This window comes from Haemaphysalis longicornis, unplaced genomic scaffold, assembly GCF_048455015.1.
Source record: "Haemaphysalis longicornis isolate Haplotype H1 unplaced genomic scaffold, Haemaphysalis longicornis Haplotype H1 scaffold_4, whole genome shotgun sequence".
In the NCBI taxonomy this organism is placed as follows: Eukaryota; Metazoa; Arthropoda; class Arachnida; order Ixodida; family Ixodidae; genus Haemaphysalis; species Haemaphysalis longicornis.
The window spans coordinates 133,812,066-133,831,985 of record NW_027526361.1 but is presented as its reverse complement, the minus strand read 5'-3'; the positions used below and the strand labels follow the sequence as shown (position 1 = coordinate 133,831,985).

Here is a 19,920-nt window from a genome sequence, read left to right as displayed (position 1 = left end):
ATGAGTACTCATGAGTTTGAGTACTAATGAGTATGAGTACTCATGAGTACACAGTACTCATGAGTACACAGTACTCATGAGTATACAGTACTCATGAGTACACATCACTCATGAGTACAATACTCATGAATACTGTGTACTCATGAGTACTGTGTATTCATGAGTATATGCACTCCTGAGTACAGTGGTGCAAACAAGTTTTATCACGAGCTCGAGTCTGGACGCGCGTGTACGAGTCGCAAACATTTAGCGGTGCCGCTGTGCACCTTAACTGTCAAGCATGGTAAAATTACACAACGAAAACTGCACCTCCCTCCTTTCCCGGTCCCTGTTTGGCGCTGTAAGCGCTTTTCAGCGGTCGCTCGCAAAGGGGTCACATGAAGAGGGAAAAAGGAGGGGGTGAGGGCCCGGCGGGAAACGCGGCCGCAGTTGCTCTTCTCTGATGGGACTTGTTGACTGCCGCAGTTATTTTTGTTAACGCGGCCTCTGAACGCGTGGCGGCTTCATTGCGCTTGCTCCCTTCCAATTGTTTTAGGGGAGAGGCGGTGGAGGTTGCTAACAACGCACGAACTAGGCGTACTGAAGTCTCTCTTTTTCGGTCTTCAGAAGTTTCCGTAGACGCATGGTAGTCGTTTCGTGAGCCGAACCGCTCATTTCAACAGTCGCAGTTAATTTACGTAACTCGCGTCAAACCGACTGCGTGGTTTGTAACGTTAGCTGCGCGTATTCAAGCGACAGTTTGGCTGATGTACGTGCGCCCATATGGTTTTATTAGGTTCCCGTTTTGAAACATTTTGCTCAGGTTCGCTAGTAATATGGCCTCGTGTAGTGCCATTTACAAGTGAGCATATAGCCCCACCGTGCACTACGGCGTGCAGGCGCGGCGGTGAAATTTGCCCCAGCAATGGAAATAAAATATCCGAGGACACCTAAGCACGTTTGTGAGTTGTGAATCGGACATCATAATATCCAGTTCAACGCGTGCGGCGCCTTGTTTAGCCTCGCATATTTTGTCGAAGAGCTCTGTCATCTTGCCGCTGGAGGAGCGTTTTGCTTTCGAATGGCTTTACTTTCGAGTCGAAACCCGATTCGCCACTTCTCGTTTATGCCACCGTGTAATGAGGGCGCTGACGATGATGGTGAATTTCGGTGGTTGTTATTCCCCTACCTACACTACTGTTTACAGGCGGGGCGACCACCCCTCGCTAGCAACTATACCGCGGAGTTTAAGCTCGCACTGTGAGTGGCCTCGTGAAGGAATTGTTTTGAATTGATGAACGCCAACGCCAGACGCCGGGATTGTCGCTTAAGCTCCTATCTTGGAACGTCTCGTAAAACATGTGGATTGCACATAACGACGTCACCGCACTTTTTGATCGATCGCTGTCAGCTTCATCCGCGTTGCTCGAGATAAGAGCTCCAGATTTCCACTGTGCAACCAACCCACCAACACGGCAATACAGTGACGTCAGTGCAAGCTCTCACGCCTCCAAAAAACTCGTCTACAAACTTTGTTCTCGAGTACACAAAGCACGGCAGAGCAGTTCTACGCTGCTGTAACGGCTGCCAAGTACCGGTAGCAACTGGGTGCACTCCGGCCCTCGACTGCGACCGTACCCTCTCCCCCCCCCCCCCCCGAACACACACACACACACTGTTGGGACTGGGCCATTCTAGCTCAGTCACCACTGTTCGATTCACTTCACTTTATTTCCTTAAAGACCCCACAGGGGGTGTTACATAAGGGGCGCGTTGTACAACATAGATGCAAAAGCCACAGGTTAACAATACAGATGCATAGATGTTGCGACGTTGCCCTGCTCAGTCCGCCATCGACGCGGCGCAGAGTAGAGCGATGAAGTTGTCGAGCCGACGGTGATTTTAAGCCGCATTACATGGCTCGCACAAAGGCACTTCTCAACTCAGTGCCTCCGATGAAATGCCGCCGCACAGCCGCTGCTTCAGGGCTGGTTTTATACCCCCGGGGTTCCGCCGCAGCCGCGTGCAGTTCGAATCTTTCTAATCAGGACTATCACTGGCCTCAGTTTGAATCCGGCGAATGCAGGCGAAGTGATTGCGTCAGCCGAGCCACGAATGGGAAAGGGGAGGCGACTCAGCGGCGCCGTCTCCAGAGTCTACTCGTCGCTGCGTGTCTTTTGCGGGCCGGTCGTCCCAAGCATGATTTGGTGCGGCCGTCTCGATGGAAAAAGGAGAGTAGACTCGGCGGCGCCGTGTGCCGCCAGTTGCGGCACGTCTGCCGCGGGCTGGCTGACCGAGGCGCGAATCGGGCCCACCGTCGGCGCGTCGCCAGGTGCAGCAAATTTGTGTCGGGCGCTCTGGTTAACCGCACACACACGCATAGAAAAATTAGTAAGATCAGACCCGTGTGGGTTTTGGCCTAGCTGTTAACGGAAATAGACACAACGACGCGTAGTGCCCGTCCTGTCCCTTTTTCGCGACGGGACCTCCCTCTTTGGCTTTTCGCGCGCTAGCCGGTTTTCGTCTTTCTGTTTATCTCTTACTTTGCGGGTTGGCGGCGGTTGCGAGGGGTACGGTTGCGCAATGTTCGCAGAATTCGGAACAGCGGCGGCAGCGTCCCTTTCCAGATGGTTTTAAAGACGATAGTCTTTCTTTGGCCACTTGAGCGCGACAATGTTGGCCTGTCAGTCTGTCTGTCTGTGTCCGTCATAAAGATAATTCATTATTGCAACTTAATAGCACGCCCCGCTGTACACATGGGAGCTACTGGGGTCGCCGTTAAGTAGCTTCACGTACAGCCGGTAAAAGGCTTGTCTATAACACAGCGTTCGTACTCTCAGCCCTATCCTGCACCGCCGGAGCGGGATTTGAATAAAACTACTGCGGAATTCTGAAGTCTTAGCCTTTCGCTTTTGCCTCCGACATGTTTGGGACGAGTATGTTTCGGCAGTTTTCGGATGTAGCTGGTTGAAGTTGAAATCGCTGTTATAGACAAGCGTTTTACCGGCTGTACATAATGCGCCCTCTCCACAACTGGCCAACTGCCCCGCGATTCAGCCACGATTCAGCCCGCGATTCAAAACGCGAGTGCGTACGTCCCGTTTCGCTCTCTCCCGTGTACGTGCCTTCGCGCAGTGGGAAGCCCTACGACAGTGCACCGTGTAAGACGTTTTCTTCTCTGGCTCCTCTGTCCTGAGTTATATGTAATCTCAGTATTTCTAATTAGTTAAACATTTTATTTTTTTCTGTTTAGCCTTTCATTCGAGCCACGACCTAGCTAAGATGTTGCAGTCGACAGGATCATGATTTAAGGCCACGGGAGGACGAACGGACGAACAACCTGGACGGACCGCACCACGACAGCACGCAGACATGGGGCACCGATGCACTCCACGCCAGCGGTGGTCGACACAGTGCTGGCTTCAACGGAACGCTACCGTCCTATGCTCTACGAAGAAACAGCAGTTCGTGAGCGCACTACGATTACGAGGGCTACCCTGCTCTGGCCGCAAGGACGACATCATCTTGTGTCTTCTAGAGGACAACGAAGAACGTCGCCATCTCTTCAAACGAACGAATGTGCCAACGCTACTTCAGGCTGCCTCCGACAACAAACGGCAGATGACCCTGCAAGCGGCGCTGTTTGAGAGCAGAAGGCTGCGTGATGAACGAGAAAGTTTTCTGAGACAACTGGCGAGAGTCGGCCGCACGTTTTCCCCGGTACCTGGACTGCACGAGATCCGAGCACAGGCAGAATGCACGACGGCACGCACATGAACGAGACGACGCATGCAAAATTGTGATTGCGTGCTCACCGGACCTTTCCCAGGTAATCGCCACGATTACGGAGACGCATCGAAGGTCAGTGCATTTCTGGCGAGATCACGAACACACGTTGCTCTGCTACATCGCCCACGAGCTACATCGCCCACGCGCAGGTCATTCCAGCAACGAGCAACGAGACGCGCAACGTACGCAGCGCGCACGAGTCAGAAGGCACCACGTTCCTGGCACCCGCTCTTCCGCTACAGACGTACACGAACGGAACGCTGAGAGCACGGAACGCAACGGAGCCGGTACGTACATTTTCCGTACGTGCTGTCCCGGCGCGGGTTCACGCAACCAACGACATTGCATCCGGATTGGTGGATATGGCCACGACAAGCGAGCAAGACGCACGGCGCCCGAAATGCACCATACGTGGCGAACGAACGCACCCCAATTATAGGGGAGTTTCATAGATAAAACGAGACGCACAGCGCACGAAACGCACCAGAAGTGACGAACGACATCCAACTTGAACCAGTGGAGCTGATCACGGAGAACGAAATGCACAACGCACGGAACGCCACGAAGCCGCAGCACACACGGAGGAAACTGCTGTTCGCGACATCCTCCGATCCCACTGCAGGTGCTATCCTGGACTTGGCCAGCGAATGTTACAACCGCAGAAATCACCTGGCCACAAGCAACAAAAGACCCAGCGCACGCGGTTCAACCCTACCGGAAAGTACGAGCTCTCCGACACCCGTTGCTCCCGCCCGAGTCCAGCGGACGAACGACATGACACTCGTGTTAGTAGGTCCGTCAACGAGCAAAGACGCGCCCAGCGCACGCGGCATGTCCGAGCCAGAATTAACAAGATCACCGGCACCCGCGCTCCGATCGAGACTCACACGACAAACACCATTTCGTACAAGAGGACGCAACCGCGAGCAAGCGGACTCGCGATAAACGGATCCTGCTTGTATGGGAGAGATAGCGATTATAGCATTCTTGAAACAACGGGCAAAAGACGAGGTCTTGAGCGACGACACGGACACGGCAAGAACGGCAACGAATGAACCCGATCCAGACGAAGCATCGAATGCCCTGACGATGAAGTCACGCTTGCGACGCCGAGGAATGTGGGACCGAACGGACGGCACGAACTACGCCCGCTTCCCCACCACAACGGTTTCACTTCCGAAACAACCACGGCGACTGCGAGCACGGAGCCGCAACGACTTTGACCAATCAGCCATGCCACCCTACGAAAACGCCCCGCTACCGCACACTAAACAAAAAGCCAAACGGCTCCCGCACCATACGCAACTCACGCGTCAATTCAAGCAACGTCCTCAACGCGCCGAACTATGCCATCCCTACACAGCGCAGCTCGCCACCGGACAAACCAGACGTCTACGCCCCCACATGCATCAAGCACGCGACGAGCTACACGAACACAATCACCGACGGAAGCGGCGCAACCAACGCAACGCCGTAAACACTGTCAAGTTCAGGTCTGACGAAGTGAATCCCACGGCACACACACAATAAAATCAAGCAGATTTGAAATTCACCGAAACTCAACGAGACGAACACCCTCTTAACGAAGTTTCTAGTATCTGGAACAACAAAAAACAAACGCCAGCATCGAGCATCTGTGAACAAGCGGACAGTGATCTGGATACGAACGGACGTCAATCTACGCGAACGCTTCATTGTGCCTGGGGGTAGGCGCATTTCGGATTCAGAGCACGATTAGGATACGTATCAGCGCGCCCGGAAACGAAAACGGACGACAAAAGCTGCCACCCGAAGACACGCAGAAAAACGCAGTTTACGGCCACGGCCGCACCGACAAGCCCCGAGCTCCCCTGAGCCCGACCCGGCCTGAGAACAAGACAAGACGCCAGGCGCAACGCGAGTGCTTACGTTCCGTTTAGCTTTTTCACATGTACAGTGTACTTGCCTTCGGACAGTAAGTCGCCCAACGACAGTGCAGCGCGTCTGGCGTTTTCTTCCTCTGTCCTGATTTATATGTAACCTGTGTTTTTCTAATCAATTGAACAATTTATTTTTTCTACTTAGTCTTTCATTGGAGCTACGACCTAGCTAACAGTGCAGATTATTCGTGAGTAATACAAATTGAGTGCTCATGAGTACTGATTCAGTACTCATGAGTGCAGAATGAGTAGTACTCGTGAGTGCAGAATGAGTAGTACTCGCGAGTGCAGAATGAGTAGTACTCATGAGTAGTACTCATGAACAGTTGTACTCATTGAGTACTCATGAGTACAGAGTGAGTACTCATGAGTACAGATTCAGTACTCATGAGTACAGATTGAGTACGAATACTCGTGAGGACAAATGAGTTTGAGTACAAGTGAGTACGATTACAAATGAGTATTTGATGAGTGAGTACGAGTGATTTTGTGAACAGACGAACTTTTTGAGTCTGAGTTTGATTGAGTACAGCGTAAATAAAAAAAAATGTGATTGAGTTTGAGTGAGTTCTTTCTGTTTTGCCGACCTATGGTGAGGAATGGCCAGGGGCCCAAATGAGGGCGACTTCCTGTGACAGTAGTTTCATAGTTGAGCGGGCCACCCTCCCGGCTAGGAGGCTTCTGCAGGCTGCTTGAGAATCGGCGATGACGACGGGGTCCCTTGTACGAATGAGGGCTAATGCAATGGCGAACTCTTCCGCAATCCACGTTGACGGCGTCTCGATTGTTGCAGAAGCTACGAGGGTGGTCTTGGGGGTGACTACGGCTACTTGATGCTGTTTGTTGGGGTAGAGGCTAGCGTCCGTATAAGAGACATCTGCACGCTTTCCATAGATGGTCTCGTGCGCTTGACTTTGCGCTTTTCAGCTGCCAGGGTGTAGGTCAGGGTGCATATTCTTTGGCAAGGGGCGAACCCGGATAACATTGATGAGGGAGGGGCTGAGAGGCAGTGGACTGACATGGGACGTGAAGCCTTTTCAGGAGGGCTAAGCCCGCAGGTGTTTGGGCGAGACGGAGACGTTGACTAAATAAATGGCCTTCAATGAGTTCTGACACCGTATTGTGGAGGCCTTGATGTAAAAGATGGGCTAGTGGCCCCTTCCAACTGACCAAGACATCAACCGACTGAGTGTTGCCGGTCCACTGCAAAAGTATGTGCCATGCATGGGTATCTGCCTGCGGCGATCGAGGCCACAGCACATTCACTAGGTACATCATAGGCCAGCTAGCGTCAAGGAGGCGAAGTAGTGTTGGGGGATGCGTGATCAACTCACATTACACCCTAAATTCGCTTATACAGTCCCACATTTTTCTTGTTTCCTTTCCAAGTTGATTTGTCACCATAATCGTCAGCCCATTTACATCCACTGCAGGGTAAAGGCCCCTAGTTCCAATCTGCTCCTATCTGGCTCTGTCCAAATGCATTCTTCGTCACCACATTTCCAAATGTCATCCTCCATCGAATTATCAATCCTATCAGGCTTCATGTCCCGTCTGTTTGGACTAGAATTCAGCTACTTGTCATTAATTCTCTCTCTGATGTCAGCCATTTTAGGAGCCATTTCACTGCAACAGACGCCGGACAAAGGCTTAATGCTTTTGCATTGAGATTAGCAAAAGTGGGACATCACACAAGGCACTGGTTCGTCCAGAGAAAAAAGAATGCTCTCACACGTCACACTGCATCTTTATGTACACGAAACAACATGTTTAAGCCTCATGGCATGCGCACCGCTCACAAACAGATCCTTGTTAGCTTACCCTTGAACAGTTAGGACTTTCAATACAGACAAAACATCACTGCCATTTTGCAACGTCTGAAGCACAAAGTGGTCAAAAGTTCCACACAACTCTACAGAAAACATGACTGTTCTCACACTGCTCTTGCCAAATATACACGTAAATATCGTACTAGTGCACCAGCACAGTACAAAAATATCGCACGAAACAAACTACGCAGAGATAGTGTAGCGCTGCCGCATTTACACAAAAAAGTGAGGTCCTATCATTGGATCAGAGAGGTTTGCAATACCGGCAGCCACGATCATTATTTCATCCAGGCCTCCAACCATTGTCTGCGGCACCCCGGCTGACAAAATCTTGAACTGCTTCACGACGTGCGCAACCCGTTCGACGTGCACCCTAGTCGACAAAATCTGGTACGTTTGGGTGGGAGCGTCGCCCTCGCGTCGTTTTGGGTATATTCTGCGGGTTGGCCGCACGACTTCAATGTCGCGCCCTTCACAGAGCTCATCAATGGCGAAGGAAGGGTCCGCCATTATGGCATCCGAACCTGCATCCAGCAGTTCAATCAGCCCGCTGCGCTCGAACACCTCACCGTCAGACGTCCGGCCCCCATAACCTCGGCTGACGTGTGCGATTAGGCCGCTCGTCGTCACGGCAATCAGGTACTTAGCCGTCAACTCTTTCCTGTCTACGGAGTGAGAGTGAAACGCAGCCGACAGCGAGTCCGGCTGAGACAGCGGTATCTGCATGCAACCGATGATCACGCGAACATTACTGAGTTCCTTGAAGAACTTTGGCGTGCTCTTTGTGGTCTCTTCCCTCGGCGGCAGGTACACCAGGGGCCTGAAGATCTCGGCGAGAACCGGAATGGCCTGTGCCGCCATGATGGTGCAGCTTGAGACAGAGCAATTGAAAAGGGCTGTCAGGAGCGCATTGTTGTAATTGTGCCTCAGCTTCATCAGCACCAAGACGATTCGCTCCACGCAATTGAAGTGGCGCCTTGCGGACACCGGCTGGGTGTTCTGGTAGCAGAGAGCGAGCGCTTTGAGAAATTTCAGTGATGGCAGCCCCGTGAAGTACCTGACGTTGCGGTCATTCAAGTTGTCCACAAACTTGGGAATGAACACTTCGGTGTTGACCAGAACTGCCTTGTCTTCGGTTGGGCGATTTGGTAAAGGGAGACCGACTTGAACTGTCTTCTCTCTTGTCAAGCGAACTGCCACTTGAGTTGCCTTGGTTTCCTTTGCAGTGCCTGCCTGGACGCCTATGTCAGCCGTCGCGAAGCAATCGGTGCTCATGCTTGCAAGCAAGCTCGCGATCGACTGCTCTCGGTCTGAAAGTGAGACCGGTGCACTTGGAAGCTTCCGGGTTCGACTTGGAGTGCCACCGTACACCTGAAAAATAACAACCCTGGGTTAACTTGACTCTGCAAACAGCCAAAAAAGTCAGAACTGCCCGATATGAATGACTACAATAAAACATGACCGTTATGTACCGTTTCAAATCAAATAATTTTGTGCGCAAATTTTATGATGCTTTGCTTCTGTTCTGTTCTTTTTGATGTTTGTTTGTTTACGATAATGTCCAGCCTCAGTGTTTAAATTCACGCATTTTTTTTTTCAATAAAGCTTAGTTGGAAGTTAGTGCCTGTGCCCGTCGCCTCCCTCTGTCCTTGCCCGTTTTTTTTTGCGCTACATGAAGTCATGGTCTCAACATCCAATACCTGCCTATTGACAGTGCACATTCATTACTGCGCCTCCAACCTGGCATCAAGTGCTGTATCAAGACAGATTCTACAATCTTTTATAAGTGTTTACTATTACCCAAAAATGCAACCCCTAATAGCCCTGGATGACTATCGCTCATTGGCCTGCTATGGGACAGCTTATGCGTTTCGTGAGTGCTGCCAAGTTGCTCTGTTTCAGGGTGGGCTCAGTGAGGTCAGTATGTTTCCTGGTTTACTCGCAACCTCCATGCTTTGCTTATGGTGGGACACTGCTCTTAAAACAGCTTCTTTTAATTTTGAAGTGAGCTCTGTAAAACTTGTCAGTCTTGCTGCTTTTTCCCCACTGATTTCAAATATGCCATAATTTTTCGAGTTGTTCAATTGCTTCCCAAGATAAGTGGAGATACTAATTGGTCATTTTTGGAGGAACAATGGACAAAACAGTGTGAGTCATAAAACTGTAACCTTTATATTTTCCAGTACTATGAACCCCGGTGAGTGCAATAAGAGAATCGGTTTTTTGATGCACTGCTTGGGACTAATTTTACAGCTCATTAAACTTTGGTGTTTGAAATGGGCCTGTGAAATGGTTCCTTGACACCGGTGCAACTGGAGTTTAATGAGCTGTAAAATTAGTCCCAAGCAGTGCATCAAAAAACCGATTCTCTTATTGCACTCACCGGGGTTCATAGTATTCGAAAATATAAAGGTTACAGTTTAGGACTCACACTGTTTTGTCCATTGTTCCTCCAAAAATGGCCAATTATCTCCAATTATCTTGGGAAGCAATTGAACGACTCGAAAAATTACGGCATATTTGAAATCAGTGGAGAAAAAGCAGCAAGCCTGACAAGTTTCACAGAGCTCACTTCAAAACTAAAAGAAGCTGTTTCGAGAGCAATGTCCCACCATAATTAAAGGCGCCACGAAGACAAATCACAAGTTTGGTTCATTAGGACGACTGCTCTGACCTGATAACGACGACACCAATTTTTATCGCAAACTGCCAACAAATGATCGAGACATCACGGAAAACAGCTGAAGCGATGGTGACACCCTGGCCACTCTTCGGCGAATTCTCTGGAACAGGGTCTTGTTTGTGCGACTGGCCGCCGCTGACTTGAGCCAGTGGCAAGAAACAAGACTGGGTAATCGTACCAGGGCTTACAGTTCCATCTGAGCGTACCACTGCAATGCTGCTGTGCAACTACCACACTGATCCCTATGTTTTTATTTCTAGCCTACATTAGGTCACTCGTGCCCATATGACGTCACAGAGTGGTAAATTTGAAAGTTTTCCAATTATCCTCACATTTTTTTTGGTTAAAAAGCTTCTTCCGGGGCTGGAATGAAGCTGGGCGAGTAATTAATGAAAAGCTAGTTCTATTAAATTGAACGAAGTTGTACTATTTTGTCTACATGGCACCTTTAAAAGAGCCTCCAGGCACTGTGACCAACATGCAGGAAGTCTTTATTCCCAGCAGACAGATTCCACTATCGGCCTTAACCCTTTCGGCCTATCAAGACAGAATCTGCAATCTCTCATAAGTGTTTACTATTATCTGTCAGTGTGTTTCTGTCAGGTGTTTCTGGCCGTGACGCACCCCCAGTGACTGCTTGGTTTCAGAAATATCAGGGAAGGAACACAGTGATTTATTAAACGCACAGCACTTTAGGCACTCGCCTTGTCGTCCTAGCTCACTCGCTCGACCCAAGTATATAGAGCACCAAGGCAGCGTCCCGGGGTAACGCTGCTGTTCACGGCGTACCCCATAGGCTTCAGAAGCCAAGCAATTTAGTCATAAGCGTTCAAAACTTGTACCAAGGCGGCGTCCCGGGGTAACGCTGCTGTTCACGGCGTACCCCATAGGCTTCGGCAGCCAAGCAATTTAGTCATAAGCGTTCAAAACTTGTGAAACGCTGGCGCTTGTCATACACCTTCCCATTGTTTAACGCAAAGAAAACTATAGGTACATCTGAGGAAAAATATACGTAATCAACCGGCAGTGCCCGCATTCCTTTAGTTAAGGACGCCCGTTGGGTTGGTTTTTAAACGCAAAATGTGGCAGTGCAACACCGGCACGTGTGGGAAGAAAAGCGCAAAGAGAACAGAACTCCCGCTGGCGCAGTTTCAGGCAGGGGCGCGCGAGCACTGCGAAGGTGGGAAATTTGAATTGCACTGGGTGGTAGTAGCAGTGAGCGGATCACGGCGGTACAGCCCATTATGGCGAATCACTGCTCTGCACTTCCGACAGCTTTCACATTGAGTGGAACGGCTTTCATTTTTTGACTATGATACAGTCCAGAGCATAACGCGTTGAAAAAAAAAAAGAGCGTGGGTGAGAAATCGTCTTTCTTCCAGATAGTATCTTCAGATTGCCGTGATGCTTCCGGGACGACGACCCCACCGTTTGAACATCAGAATCTGACGCTGTGGAACTCGCACACCTTCCTCGGGTGAGAAACTCCCAGAATGAGAATCCGAGCTCCGCTTGTATTCAGATCGGAATTGAAGAACCACTGCTCCTGCCCGCAGCCGAAGGCTCCACGCGGTCAGCCACCAGAAAGTAACTACGTGCATAGAGGGAGCATTTTCAGCAGCCCACACAACGCACAGAAATGAGCGAATGAAAGCCACAATTGAGTCATGTTTCGGTCTATTGGAGAGGCAACGGCACAACCTGGTGCACCGTAGCAGATGCATGAACGCAATAAAAAAAATAAACCTAGAAACCCCTTGCGGATGGCACAACAACCCTTGAAACCGTAATAGCACGCGAGCCGCATGGTCCCTCATCCTGACAGAGTACAGCACGCGGAGCCACCAAGGCCCCCAGCAACGAATAGCGGGCGCGGTCGCTCAGTACTCTTCAATATACTATAGTAGAGAGAGCTAGCAAGTGATGAAAATACGAGCTACTAGAAAGATTCAACAGATGGTACAAACAGTCCAGGTGCGCCCGCTTTGCACTATGGTGCGAATTTTTGAATGCACAATGGAGAACATACCGGTAGGTCAGTGACACTGCGGAGGGGGAATGCGAGAACGTACCGGTACGTCAGTGACAGCGAAAGGGTTAAACCAGTTAAGCGTCAAGTCTTTAAGCACTTGAAAGTAATTCTCACCTCACTGAATCCCTACGTCCAATGGCCCCGTGAGAAACCTTACAATTTTGTCACAACAAACGGCTGCATGGCTGGCAAATTGGCCCTGCTCTCTTTATGCAGATGCTGTCCGTGCATATGGCAAGGGTGTTGGACAAGCTGCAGGTGGCGGGGTTGCGACCTGACGTTTCCACTCCAAAGGCAGACAACACTTGCCAAAGCCTCAGAGGGTGATTGTTCACCACCATTTTCACTTCAAGCATGGACATACACAGCGCCTTAATTAACCTAATCACTGAAATATGTTGCGTCGAGACTAATTTTGGCTTTGGGTAGCCTGTGGACCGTCCCATCGGCCAAACACACTGCGCTTCTTCTGGTTGTGAGCTTCTCCGCGTGCACCAAATTGCGTTCCCCAATCCCCCCGCACTGCCTCCCGTGTCATGCAGAATAATAATCGATCGATCTCTAATTTTAATTTAAATAATAATAGATCGATCTTTAACCGCGCACTCCACAGGCGCGCTGACGCCGCCGCGAAACCACCCGCACATAGCGCGGGTGCGGCCGGCCGCGGCAACATGGCGGCGGCTTCGGTTGCAAAATGCTGTGGGGCGCTCAAGCGACCGCTTCTAACCACTCTTTAAAATGCCGCTCAAGGCAAACACAAAGTTTTATGTGCGGTAAGTGAGCTAATAATGTGGGCGAAAACGGTGCTATAAAACATCATCCGTGCCGCTAGTGAAAGCACCCATGAAATATCTGCTGGGGTGCTAAGCCTAAACATCTCCGGCGGAGCCAGCTGGCTGTATCAAGCGTTTCGAAACTGCTGCCATGAGGCGCACGCCTCTGCACTGGCACAAATCGTCACGCTCTTCCCACTGCCACGTGCGTCACGCTTCATTTTCTGACCCAGGCGGCCGCAGCTGCAGAATTGCCCACGCAACGACGACACGCATGAATCGCATGCAAAAACGCTCCATGGGAACCGCGAGTGAGGAGACGAAAGTCCAGAAAGGACCGCTTGGCAACATGCAGGTTAAAAAAAAGCAGAAAAACGTCATGGATTTGTTCACGCGAAAGTAAGAAAAGAAATAAACGAAGACTTTTTTAGTGCTCAATTTTTTGGTCTGCGTTGGTTCGCACGAATTTCGTATGACAGGAATATTTTTCGTGGTCCCGCGAGAATCGTATCATCGAGATTTTACTCATGCAGAAAATCACCAAACTTCACATCGGCTTGCCTCCTTCAAAAACTGCAGGACTAGGCGCACAGTGTCTCTCCGAGTGATCCAGTGCCCGGTGAGAAATATGATGTCCTCCAAATAAGCATGCAGGAGGTTCTCTTTTGGAGTTTTGCAAATGAAACGGACTGCTCCGTTGCATGGTCTGGTCTGGGAACCCCTTCCTTGTGCTGTGGTTATTTTAAGTCTTCACAAGCCTGTGCTTCAACACGGCGTGTCAGTGTGCTTGCTCTGTGCTGCCTTGGCCTTGACACATGGAGCCCGAACAAGACAAGAGGGAAAAGGCCGCTTCCTACATCAATCAGGTAATGTCACAAGCACATGGCCAAGGTTAATCTGGCGGCATCTGTCGCGGCAGAAGAAACCGCACGGCTGCCACGACCGGCATTTCACAGTGCAACCCCCGAATGAATTCAGGGCACCACCATTTCGCATATCAGGTGCTGCTACCCTCTCCTTCGACGTCGCAGCTATAAAGCTTTGTAGTCCACATTGGCTTTCATTGTGACATTATCTGGTCACTCGACTGCGGTTGTGCAATGGGCCATTTTGCCCCCTGTATATATATATTCTTGCTCCATGCCTCGATGTCACTTTTCACTTTCAGCGATGTACTCCAGGTGCCTCTGAGTGCACTGCATGCATTGGCAGCGTTAAAGCTTCCCTTTTTTTTCCACACCACAAATACCGTATTTATTCGAATATAACGCGAGGTTTTTTCCATAATCCGTAGTCTTAAAGTCATACCCCGCCTTAAATTTGAAGCTCAGTGTGTGTGTGTGTGTGTGTGTGTGCGCACGCGTGCGTGTGCGTGCACTCACTCACACACACACACACACACACACACACACAGAGTAGACCATTTATAACGTAACCGCTTATAGTGCGAGACCAGATATAATGCGGGTTTTTGTGACCACCGGTTCACCTCCCATAGAACTCAATGCATAAGCATACCACTTAGAATGCGGTTGGACGAAGCACAATACCGTTTATAGTGCGGTTTTTTGGTGGGACTGCTGATCGACCGGCGCAGTTGGGGCATCGTTTTAGGGTAGCAAAAGAAAAACGAAAGGACGAAATCGGCCATCTGATGCAGCGTGCACCCCTTGCTTTCCTCTAACTTTGACACAAGAAAACAATAGGCACCCATTAGTTCACTCGTACGTGATAACCACAACTGACCTTGCTTGACGCACCTAAAAAAAAGCGACCCCCATCCCCGTCCCCGTGCGACAAGTTGTTTCTATTAAGCGTGGACCGCATGGCCCGTTTTCGCACACAATTCGTGCACGTCGGCGTTGCATGTGCATTTCTTTCACGCTCGCATCGACGATTTTGGCTCGCGGTGGTTTCTTCGCGTGGTAGTTGGAAGAGCCTGACGACTTGCTGCTGCTGATGATGATGATGTTGCACCAATGGGGAGACGCACACCTAATGGCTGGAGATCCAAAACGCTCCGACCAGCCGGCCGGCCGCGCCAGAGACGTTTAGGCCTACCACCGCGATGTTTTTTGATGGGCGCTTTCACAAGCAACTTGAATAGCAGTTTATATTCCTCTTTTCACCCATATTATCGGCTCTTTTCTTGTGTGGGCATCCTCGCTGGCGCTTCGTGCAGCATTTCAGCGAGCGGTTAGAAACGGTCGCTGGAGCTGCCGGCACCACTTCACGGCCAGGGGCTGACGCCATGTTGCCGCCTCTTACCGCGCCGCACACCACGGAAGTTGTAAGCGGGATGGCGTCACCTGCGGCGTGCACTGCATGTTTTCGCAAGAAGAAATCGCTCCATGCAGTTCACGCTTTAGAACGTTGTGCAGATAAGCCACCGCTCTTTTCGAACAAGCAAGCCGCGCGAAGCCGAAGATTTCCACCACCAGTATGCTGCGCTGATAAGCAGCCGCCTTTGGCGTCGTGAACACAAGGTGGGGTTAAAAAAAAAAAATCCTGCTGGCGTTCTTACCGTCTTTACTCGCATAATTTGCGCACCCTTAAGTTTTTTTCCAAGTTTAGAGAAAAAAAAATTTTACTCACATATTTTGCGCTCCCTGTCTCGCCCAAGAGAACCCATTGGCACGTGCGCACAAACAAGCACACTTTGGACGGCGGCATGGCGCATGGGAGAGTAGTCTCCCATGGGAGAGTAGTAGCGCGCCAATAGTCCCTTCATTCTTTTCTCACTTCTTCCCTTCTCCGTGTCTGGGTGCGCCTCCACTCCGCCCCTCCGTGACGAAGCACAGGCGAGGAGGAACATCCAGGCGCCCTACCCGGCTACATTCCCCTGCTCTGCCCTTCCCGACACATGCACACCCTTCCTCTCGTCCTTCCGCTGGGAGTCGAAACTGCTCGAGTGTGTGCCTTCCTCCTCCTTTCCTTTCTTTTGCACCGTGAGAACTCGCACACAACACACACAAAGGCAGACGTGGAGTCGGAAGCACTAATTTCTGCATCAGAGGCGTGAGAGCGCGTATCAGCCCTGCCGCGGTGTCGCCTTGCCGCCTCTTCTTTCCTGCGTTCGTGCTGCGAGAGAATCCTCTGCCTCTTTCCTGCGTGCGCGCTGCGACAGAATCCTCCCTTTGTGTTCACGTTTTGCCGTCGCCGTCAGTCAGTCACCTTTTGCTACAGTAGCGATGGGCTACAATAACTATGCGGCGAAATTCAAACTCACTGTCATTGAGTTTGCTGAGAAAAAAGGGAACCGTGCTGCCGCAAAGCACTTCAACGTGAACGAGAGCCACATGCGGTATTAGAAGAAGCAGAAGAGTTCCCTCCAAAATACCAAACCTGGAAGGAGGGCGTTTCGGGGACCAAAGCAAGGAAAGTTTCCTGCCGTGGAAGAAGAGCTGTTGAAGTGTGTTCGACAGATGAGGTCGTCCTGTCTTGCCGTGTCGTGCGAGATGCTACAGTTTGAAGCAAGGAAGATTGCGCACGAGAAAGGGATCCCTGCTGCGGCATTCAAGGCGAGCAGAGGCTGGGTGACGCACTTCATGAGACGCCACCAAACTGTCTCTCAGACGGAGAACGACCCTTTGCCAGCGGTTACCGCAGGACTACGAGGAGAAAATTGTGTTGTTTCACCGCTTCGTGATTGGATTACGCCAAACGGGGAACTTCATCATGTCCCAGATTGGGAACGCTGACGAAACGCCACAGACATTCGACATGCCGCCCAACACCACAGTGAGCGAGAAAGGCGTCTCGTCTGAGCCCATCAAGACCACTGGCTGCGAAAAACAACGCTGCACGGTGATGCTTGCCGTGAAAGCGGATGGCCGCAAACTCCCGCCCTTCGTCATCTTCAAGAGGAAGAGAGTGCCCAAAATGAAGCTGGGGTCCCGCATTCACATCCGTGCTCAAGAAAACGGGTGGATGAACGAGGAGCTGATGCAGGACTGGATCGACACTGTCTGGGGCAAGAGACCGGGGGCTTTGCTGCGACTGCCATCGCTGTTGAAGCTCGACAGCTTCAAAGGGCATCTTGTGGAGAGTGTGAAGGAGAAGTTGTGCGTCCTGCAGCCCTTGGATGTGTCGGTCAACAAACCCTTCAAGGACTACGTGCGCAAGATGTACATCGAGTGGATGGCCAGCGGAGAGCACGGTCTCACTCCCACTGGGAGAATAAAGCGACCGCCACTGGAGACTGTCTGCGAGTGGATCGTGGCAGCGTGGGACATGGTCTCACCCAGCATCGTGGGGCACAGCTTCAAAAAGACGGGGCTGTCGAATGCACTCGACGGAACTGAGGACGATGCGCTCTGGGAGGGCATTGATGGCGGCCGTGACGACGACTCGGAGTTGGATTTCTCGGCGAGCGATTCCGACTAGACCACAACCAGACTGGACTTTTCTAGGTACTTTTGACTGTGTACTTTCAACTACTTTTCTGTGTACTTTTGACTGTGTACGCGTTTAAATAAACGAGTATCGTTCGCTTTTGCTATCATACTCTATTTTCTCTTATTTATATAGTCCGCGTTAGGACCGTTTACACGTTATTTTGGACTTTTCGCAATATACCCGCATAATTTGCGCACCCCCTTTATAAGGCCCTAAATTCGCGAAAAAAAGTGTGCAAATTACGCGAGTAAATACGGTATCACGTTCCGTGGTGTCTGTTCATAGACACTAAAAACGCAGCCACGGTCCTCAATACATAAACACAACGGAAGTTAAATCCACGCTCGCTGTTCGTAAGACCCTGCAGCAGCGGCTGATGTGAAAAAAAAAAAACAAAAAACAAAATAAAGACCGTGCCTTTGCTTTAAGTGCCATGTGTTTGAGTGATGATAAATAAAGGATGACTTGAGAGGTAGGTTGCGATGTGGTAGTATTCGTGCATGTTTTGGTTATAGTGCGGTACCGCTTATAGCGCGGATTTTTGCGACTCCCGCGGCATACGTTATAAGTGCTCTCCATTGTATATATATGTATGGCGTTTTTTTTACTCTCCGAACTGCACCCTCGCCTTATAATCGTGGTCACCTTATAACCGAATAAATATGGTAATCGTTTTGTTGCAAATGTCACCACCGCATGCCACAGTGAGTTGGAGAGACTTACAAGGTTTTTGATGTTGCAAGCGATTCGTGCAGTGACACGAGACATCATGATAGCTACGACTGCCGCTGGTACATGCCGCCCAGTCAAGATGGCGCTCACGGCACTGTGACATGCACCTGCAAAAGTCACAAATGCCTTTTGCCCCACCGCTGTTCAGAGTGTACTGGTTGAAAGTTCGCCGCCTGCCATCATGGGCTGCTGAATGCAGCGTTTCCATTACATGGCCGACAAAGTTCAATTTAACTCCAGAATACGCGCAAATCAAACAACAATTTGGCAAATGTTTTACATACGCCATAGTTCGATACATCCGTGTTTGATATAAAAATGCTAAACACAGCTCCAAGTTTGGGTGCAGGAGGCATGCACCCAAATGTACTATGCGGTTCACACTTAACGCCGTCTGCTGCTTGTGTGCTTCCAGTGCTAAAGCAGCAGGCAACCTTTCCACCGGCCATCACCCTTAGGAAATATTGCGCTTGTTTCTGCTTTAATTGCGCACGGCACCTGCTAGCACCTACCGCGGGAACAGGCCCCAATAAAGCACATTTCTTATTCTGCTGTTTATTTTCTGCACTTATTAAAATCAAAAACAATCAGGCCAAAATTTATTGATACTGAGCGAGCTGCGAGAGTGTCAGCGATGTTCCTTTGCTATCAATGCCGTGCTCAAGAAACTGAACTGTAGTAGGTCTCTCCAACTTTAAACCAGGTTGCTTGAGTGTTCCGCAGACTGTGGTGACAGCTCGGGCTGCAATGTGATGACACCCGTTGTAAGAATTAACAGCAGTCTGCTCTCGCTTCACTGCATCAACCACTGATGAACCACGAATCACTAAATGATTGCAGCACCGCAGGATTGGTTCTCATCGCCCATGGCCCTGGCGATGTCTACAGCTCTTTAGTGTTGGAAGCACGCCAGTAGCAGATGGTGTGTGGCCACCCCGACGACATGATGTGCACGGTCAGTGAGTGTGTACTCTCCGATGTGCAGTTTCAGCATGGCGCCGTTAGCATGCTCTGTTATTAGCTGCAGCCATGTGCTCCTGTGTCCCCTCTAAGTGTGAACCCCATAGTATGTGTGCTGCTTCTGGACATGTGCTGTCTAAAACAAACGAACAAGACTGATCTTTGAGTGCCTCCAGTGTGACAGGGCCCACCCACCGTCCGTCCTTGAACGCACTCCGCCTGCACCATGGCGCTGACAGGGTCCTCGCAGACCTCGTCCATCACGTACACGGACACCACCTGGTTCGGGGGAGCTCCTTCCCCATCGCCTTCCTGGGAGGGAAACAGAAATAGAGCATACAATGAGATAAACGCTGCATTCCCAGGCTTCCAACCCAAATGGCTCAGCCATGCTGGAAGCATTCAGTTGGTGGGAGGAACTCGCGCTGTCCCTTCATGTGCTCCCCTGCAAGCATTTACGCTCCTCTCTGCGAAGATTAATTGATTGATTGCAGGGTTTAGCGCGCCGACGCAAAGCAGGCAATGAGGCGCGCTGTAGTGGAGGGCTCCGGATTAATTTTGACCACCTGGGAATCTTTAATGTGCGCCGAAATCTCGACTAAAAATGCGTATGTGTAACCTACATACCCTCAGCGCAGCTTATAAGGGCATAAACATTGCACTGCACCTGATATTTGAAAAACCCAGACACACAGCAGAGGCACGGGTATGCATACTTTGGGCTTGACATGACGAAGTGCTGCGCACAAAATGTTTGTACTTTGCCACCACCATATAGGCACCATGCATACTTTGGGCTTGACATGACGAAGTGCTGTGCACA

At 50.6% G+C, this 19,920-nt stretch overlaps 1 protein-coding gene across 3 annotated transcripts in view; it reads right to left on the bottom strand.

The window, feature by feature from the left end:
* Window positions 1–7,394: 7,394 nt before the first annotated feature.
* LOC144179395 (uncharacterized) overlaps window positions 7,395–19,920 on the bottom strand; it is a 36,981-nt gene continuing 24,455 nt past the window's right edge. For all 3 annotated transcript variants that reach the window (XM_077707731.1, XM_077707733.1, XM_077707732.1), the window contains 2 exons: window positions 19,293–19,409; window positions 7,395–8,887 (listed from right to left, as the gene is read on the bottom strand). In XM_077707731.1, the coding sequence (XP_077563857.1) occupies window positions 7,730–8,887; window positions 19,293–19,409 (1,275 nt within the window). In that variant the 3' untranslated portion in view covers window positions 7,395–7,729. The remainder of the gene's footprint in view (window positions 8,888–19,292; window positions 19,410–19,920) is intronic.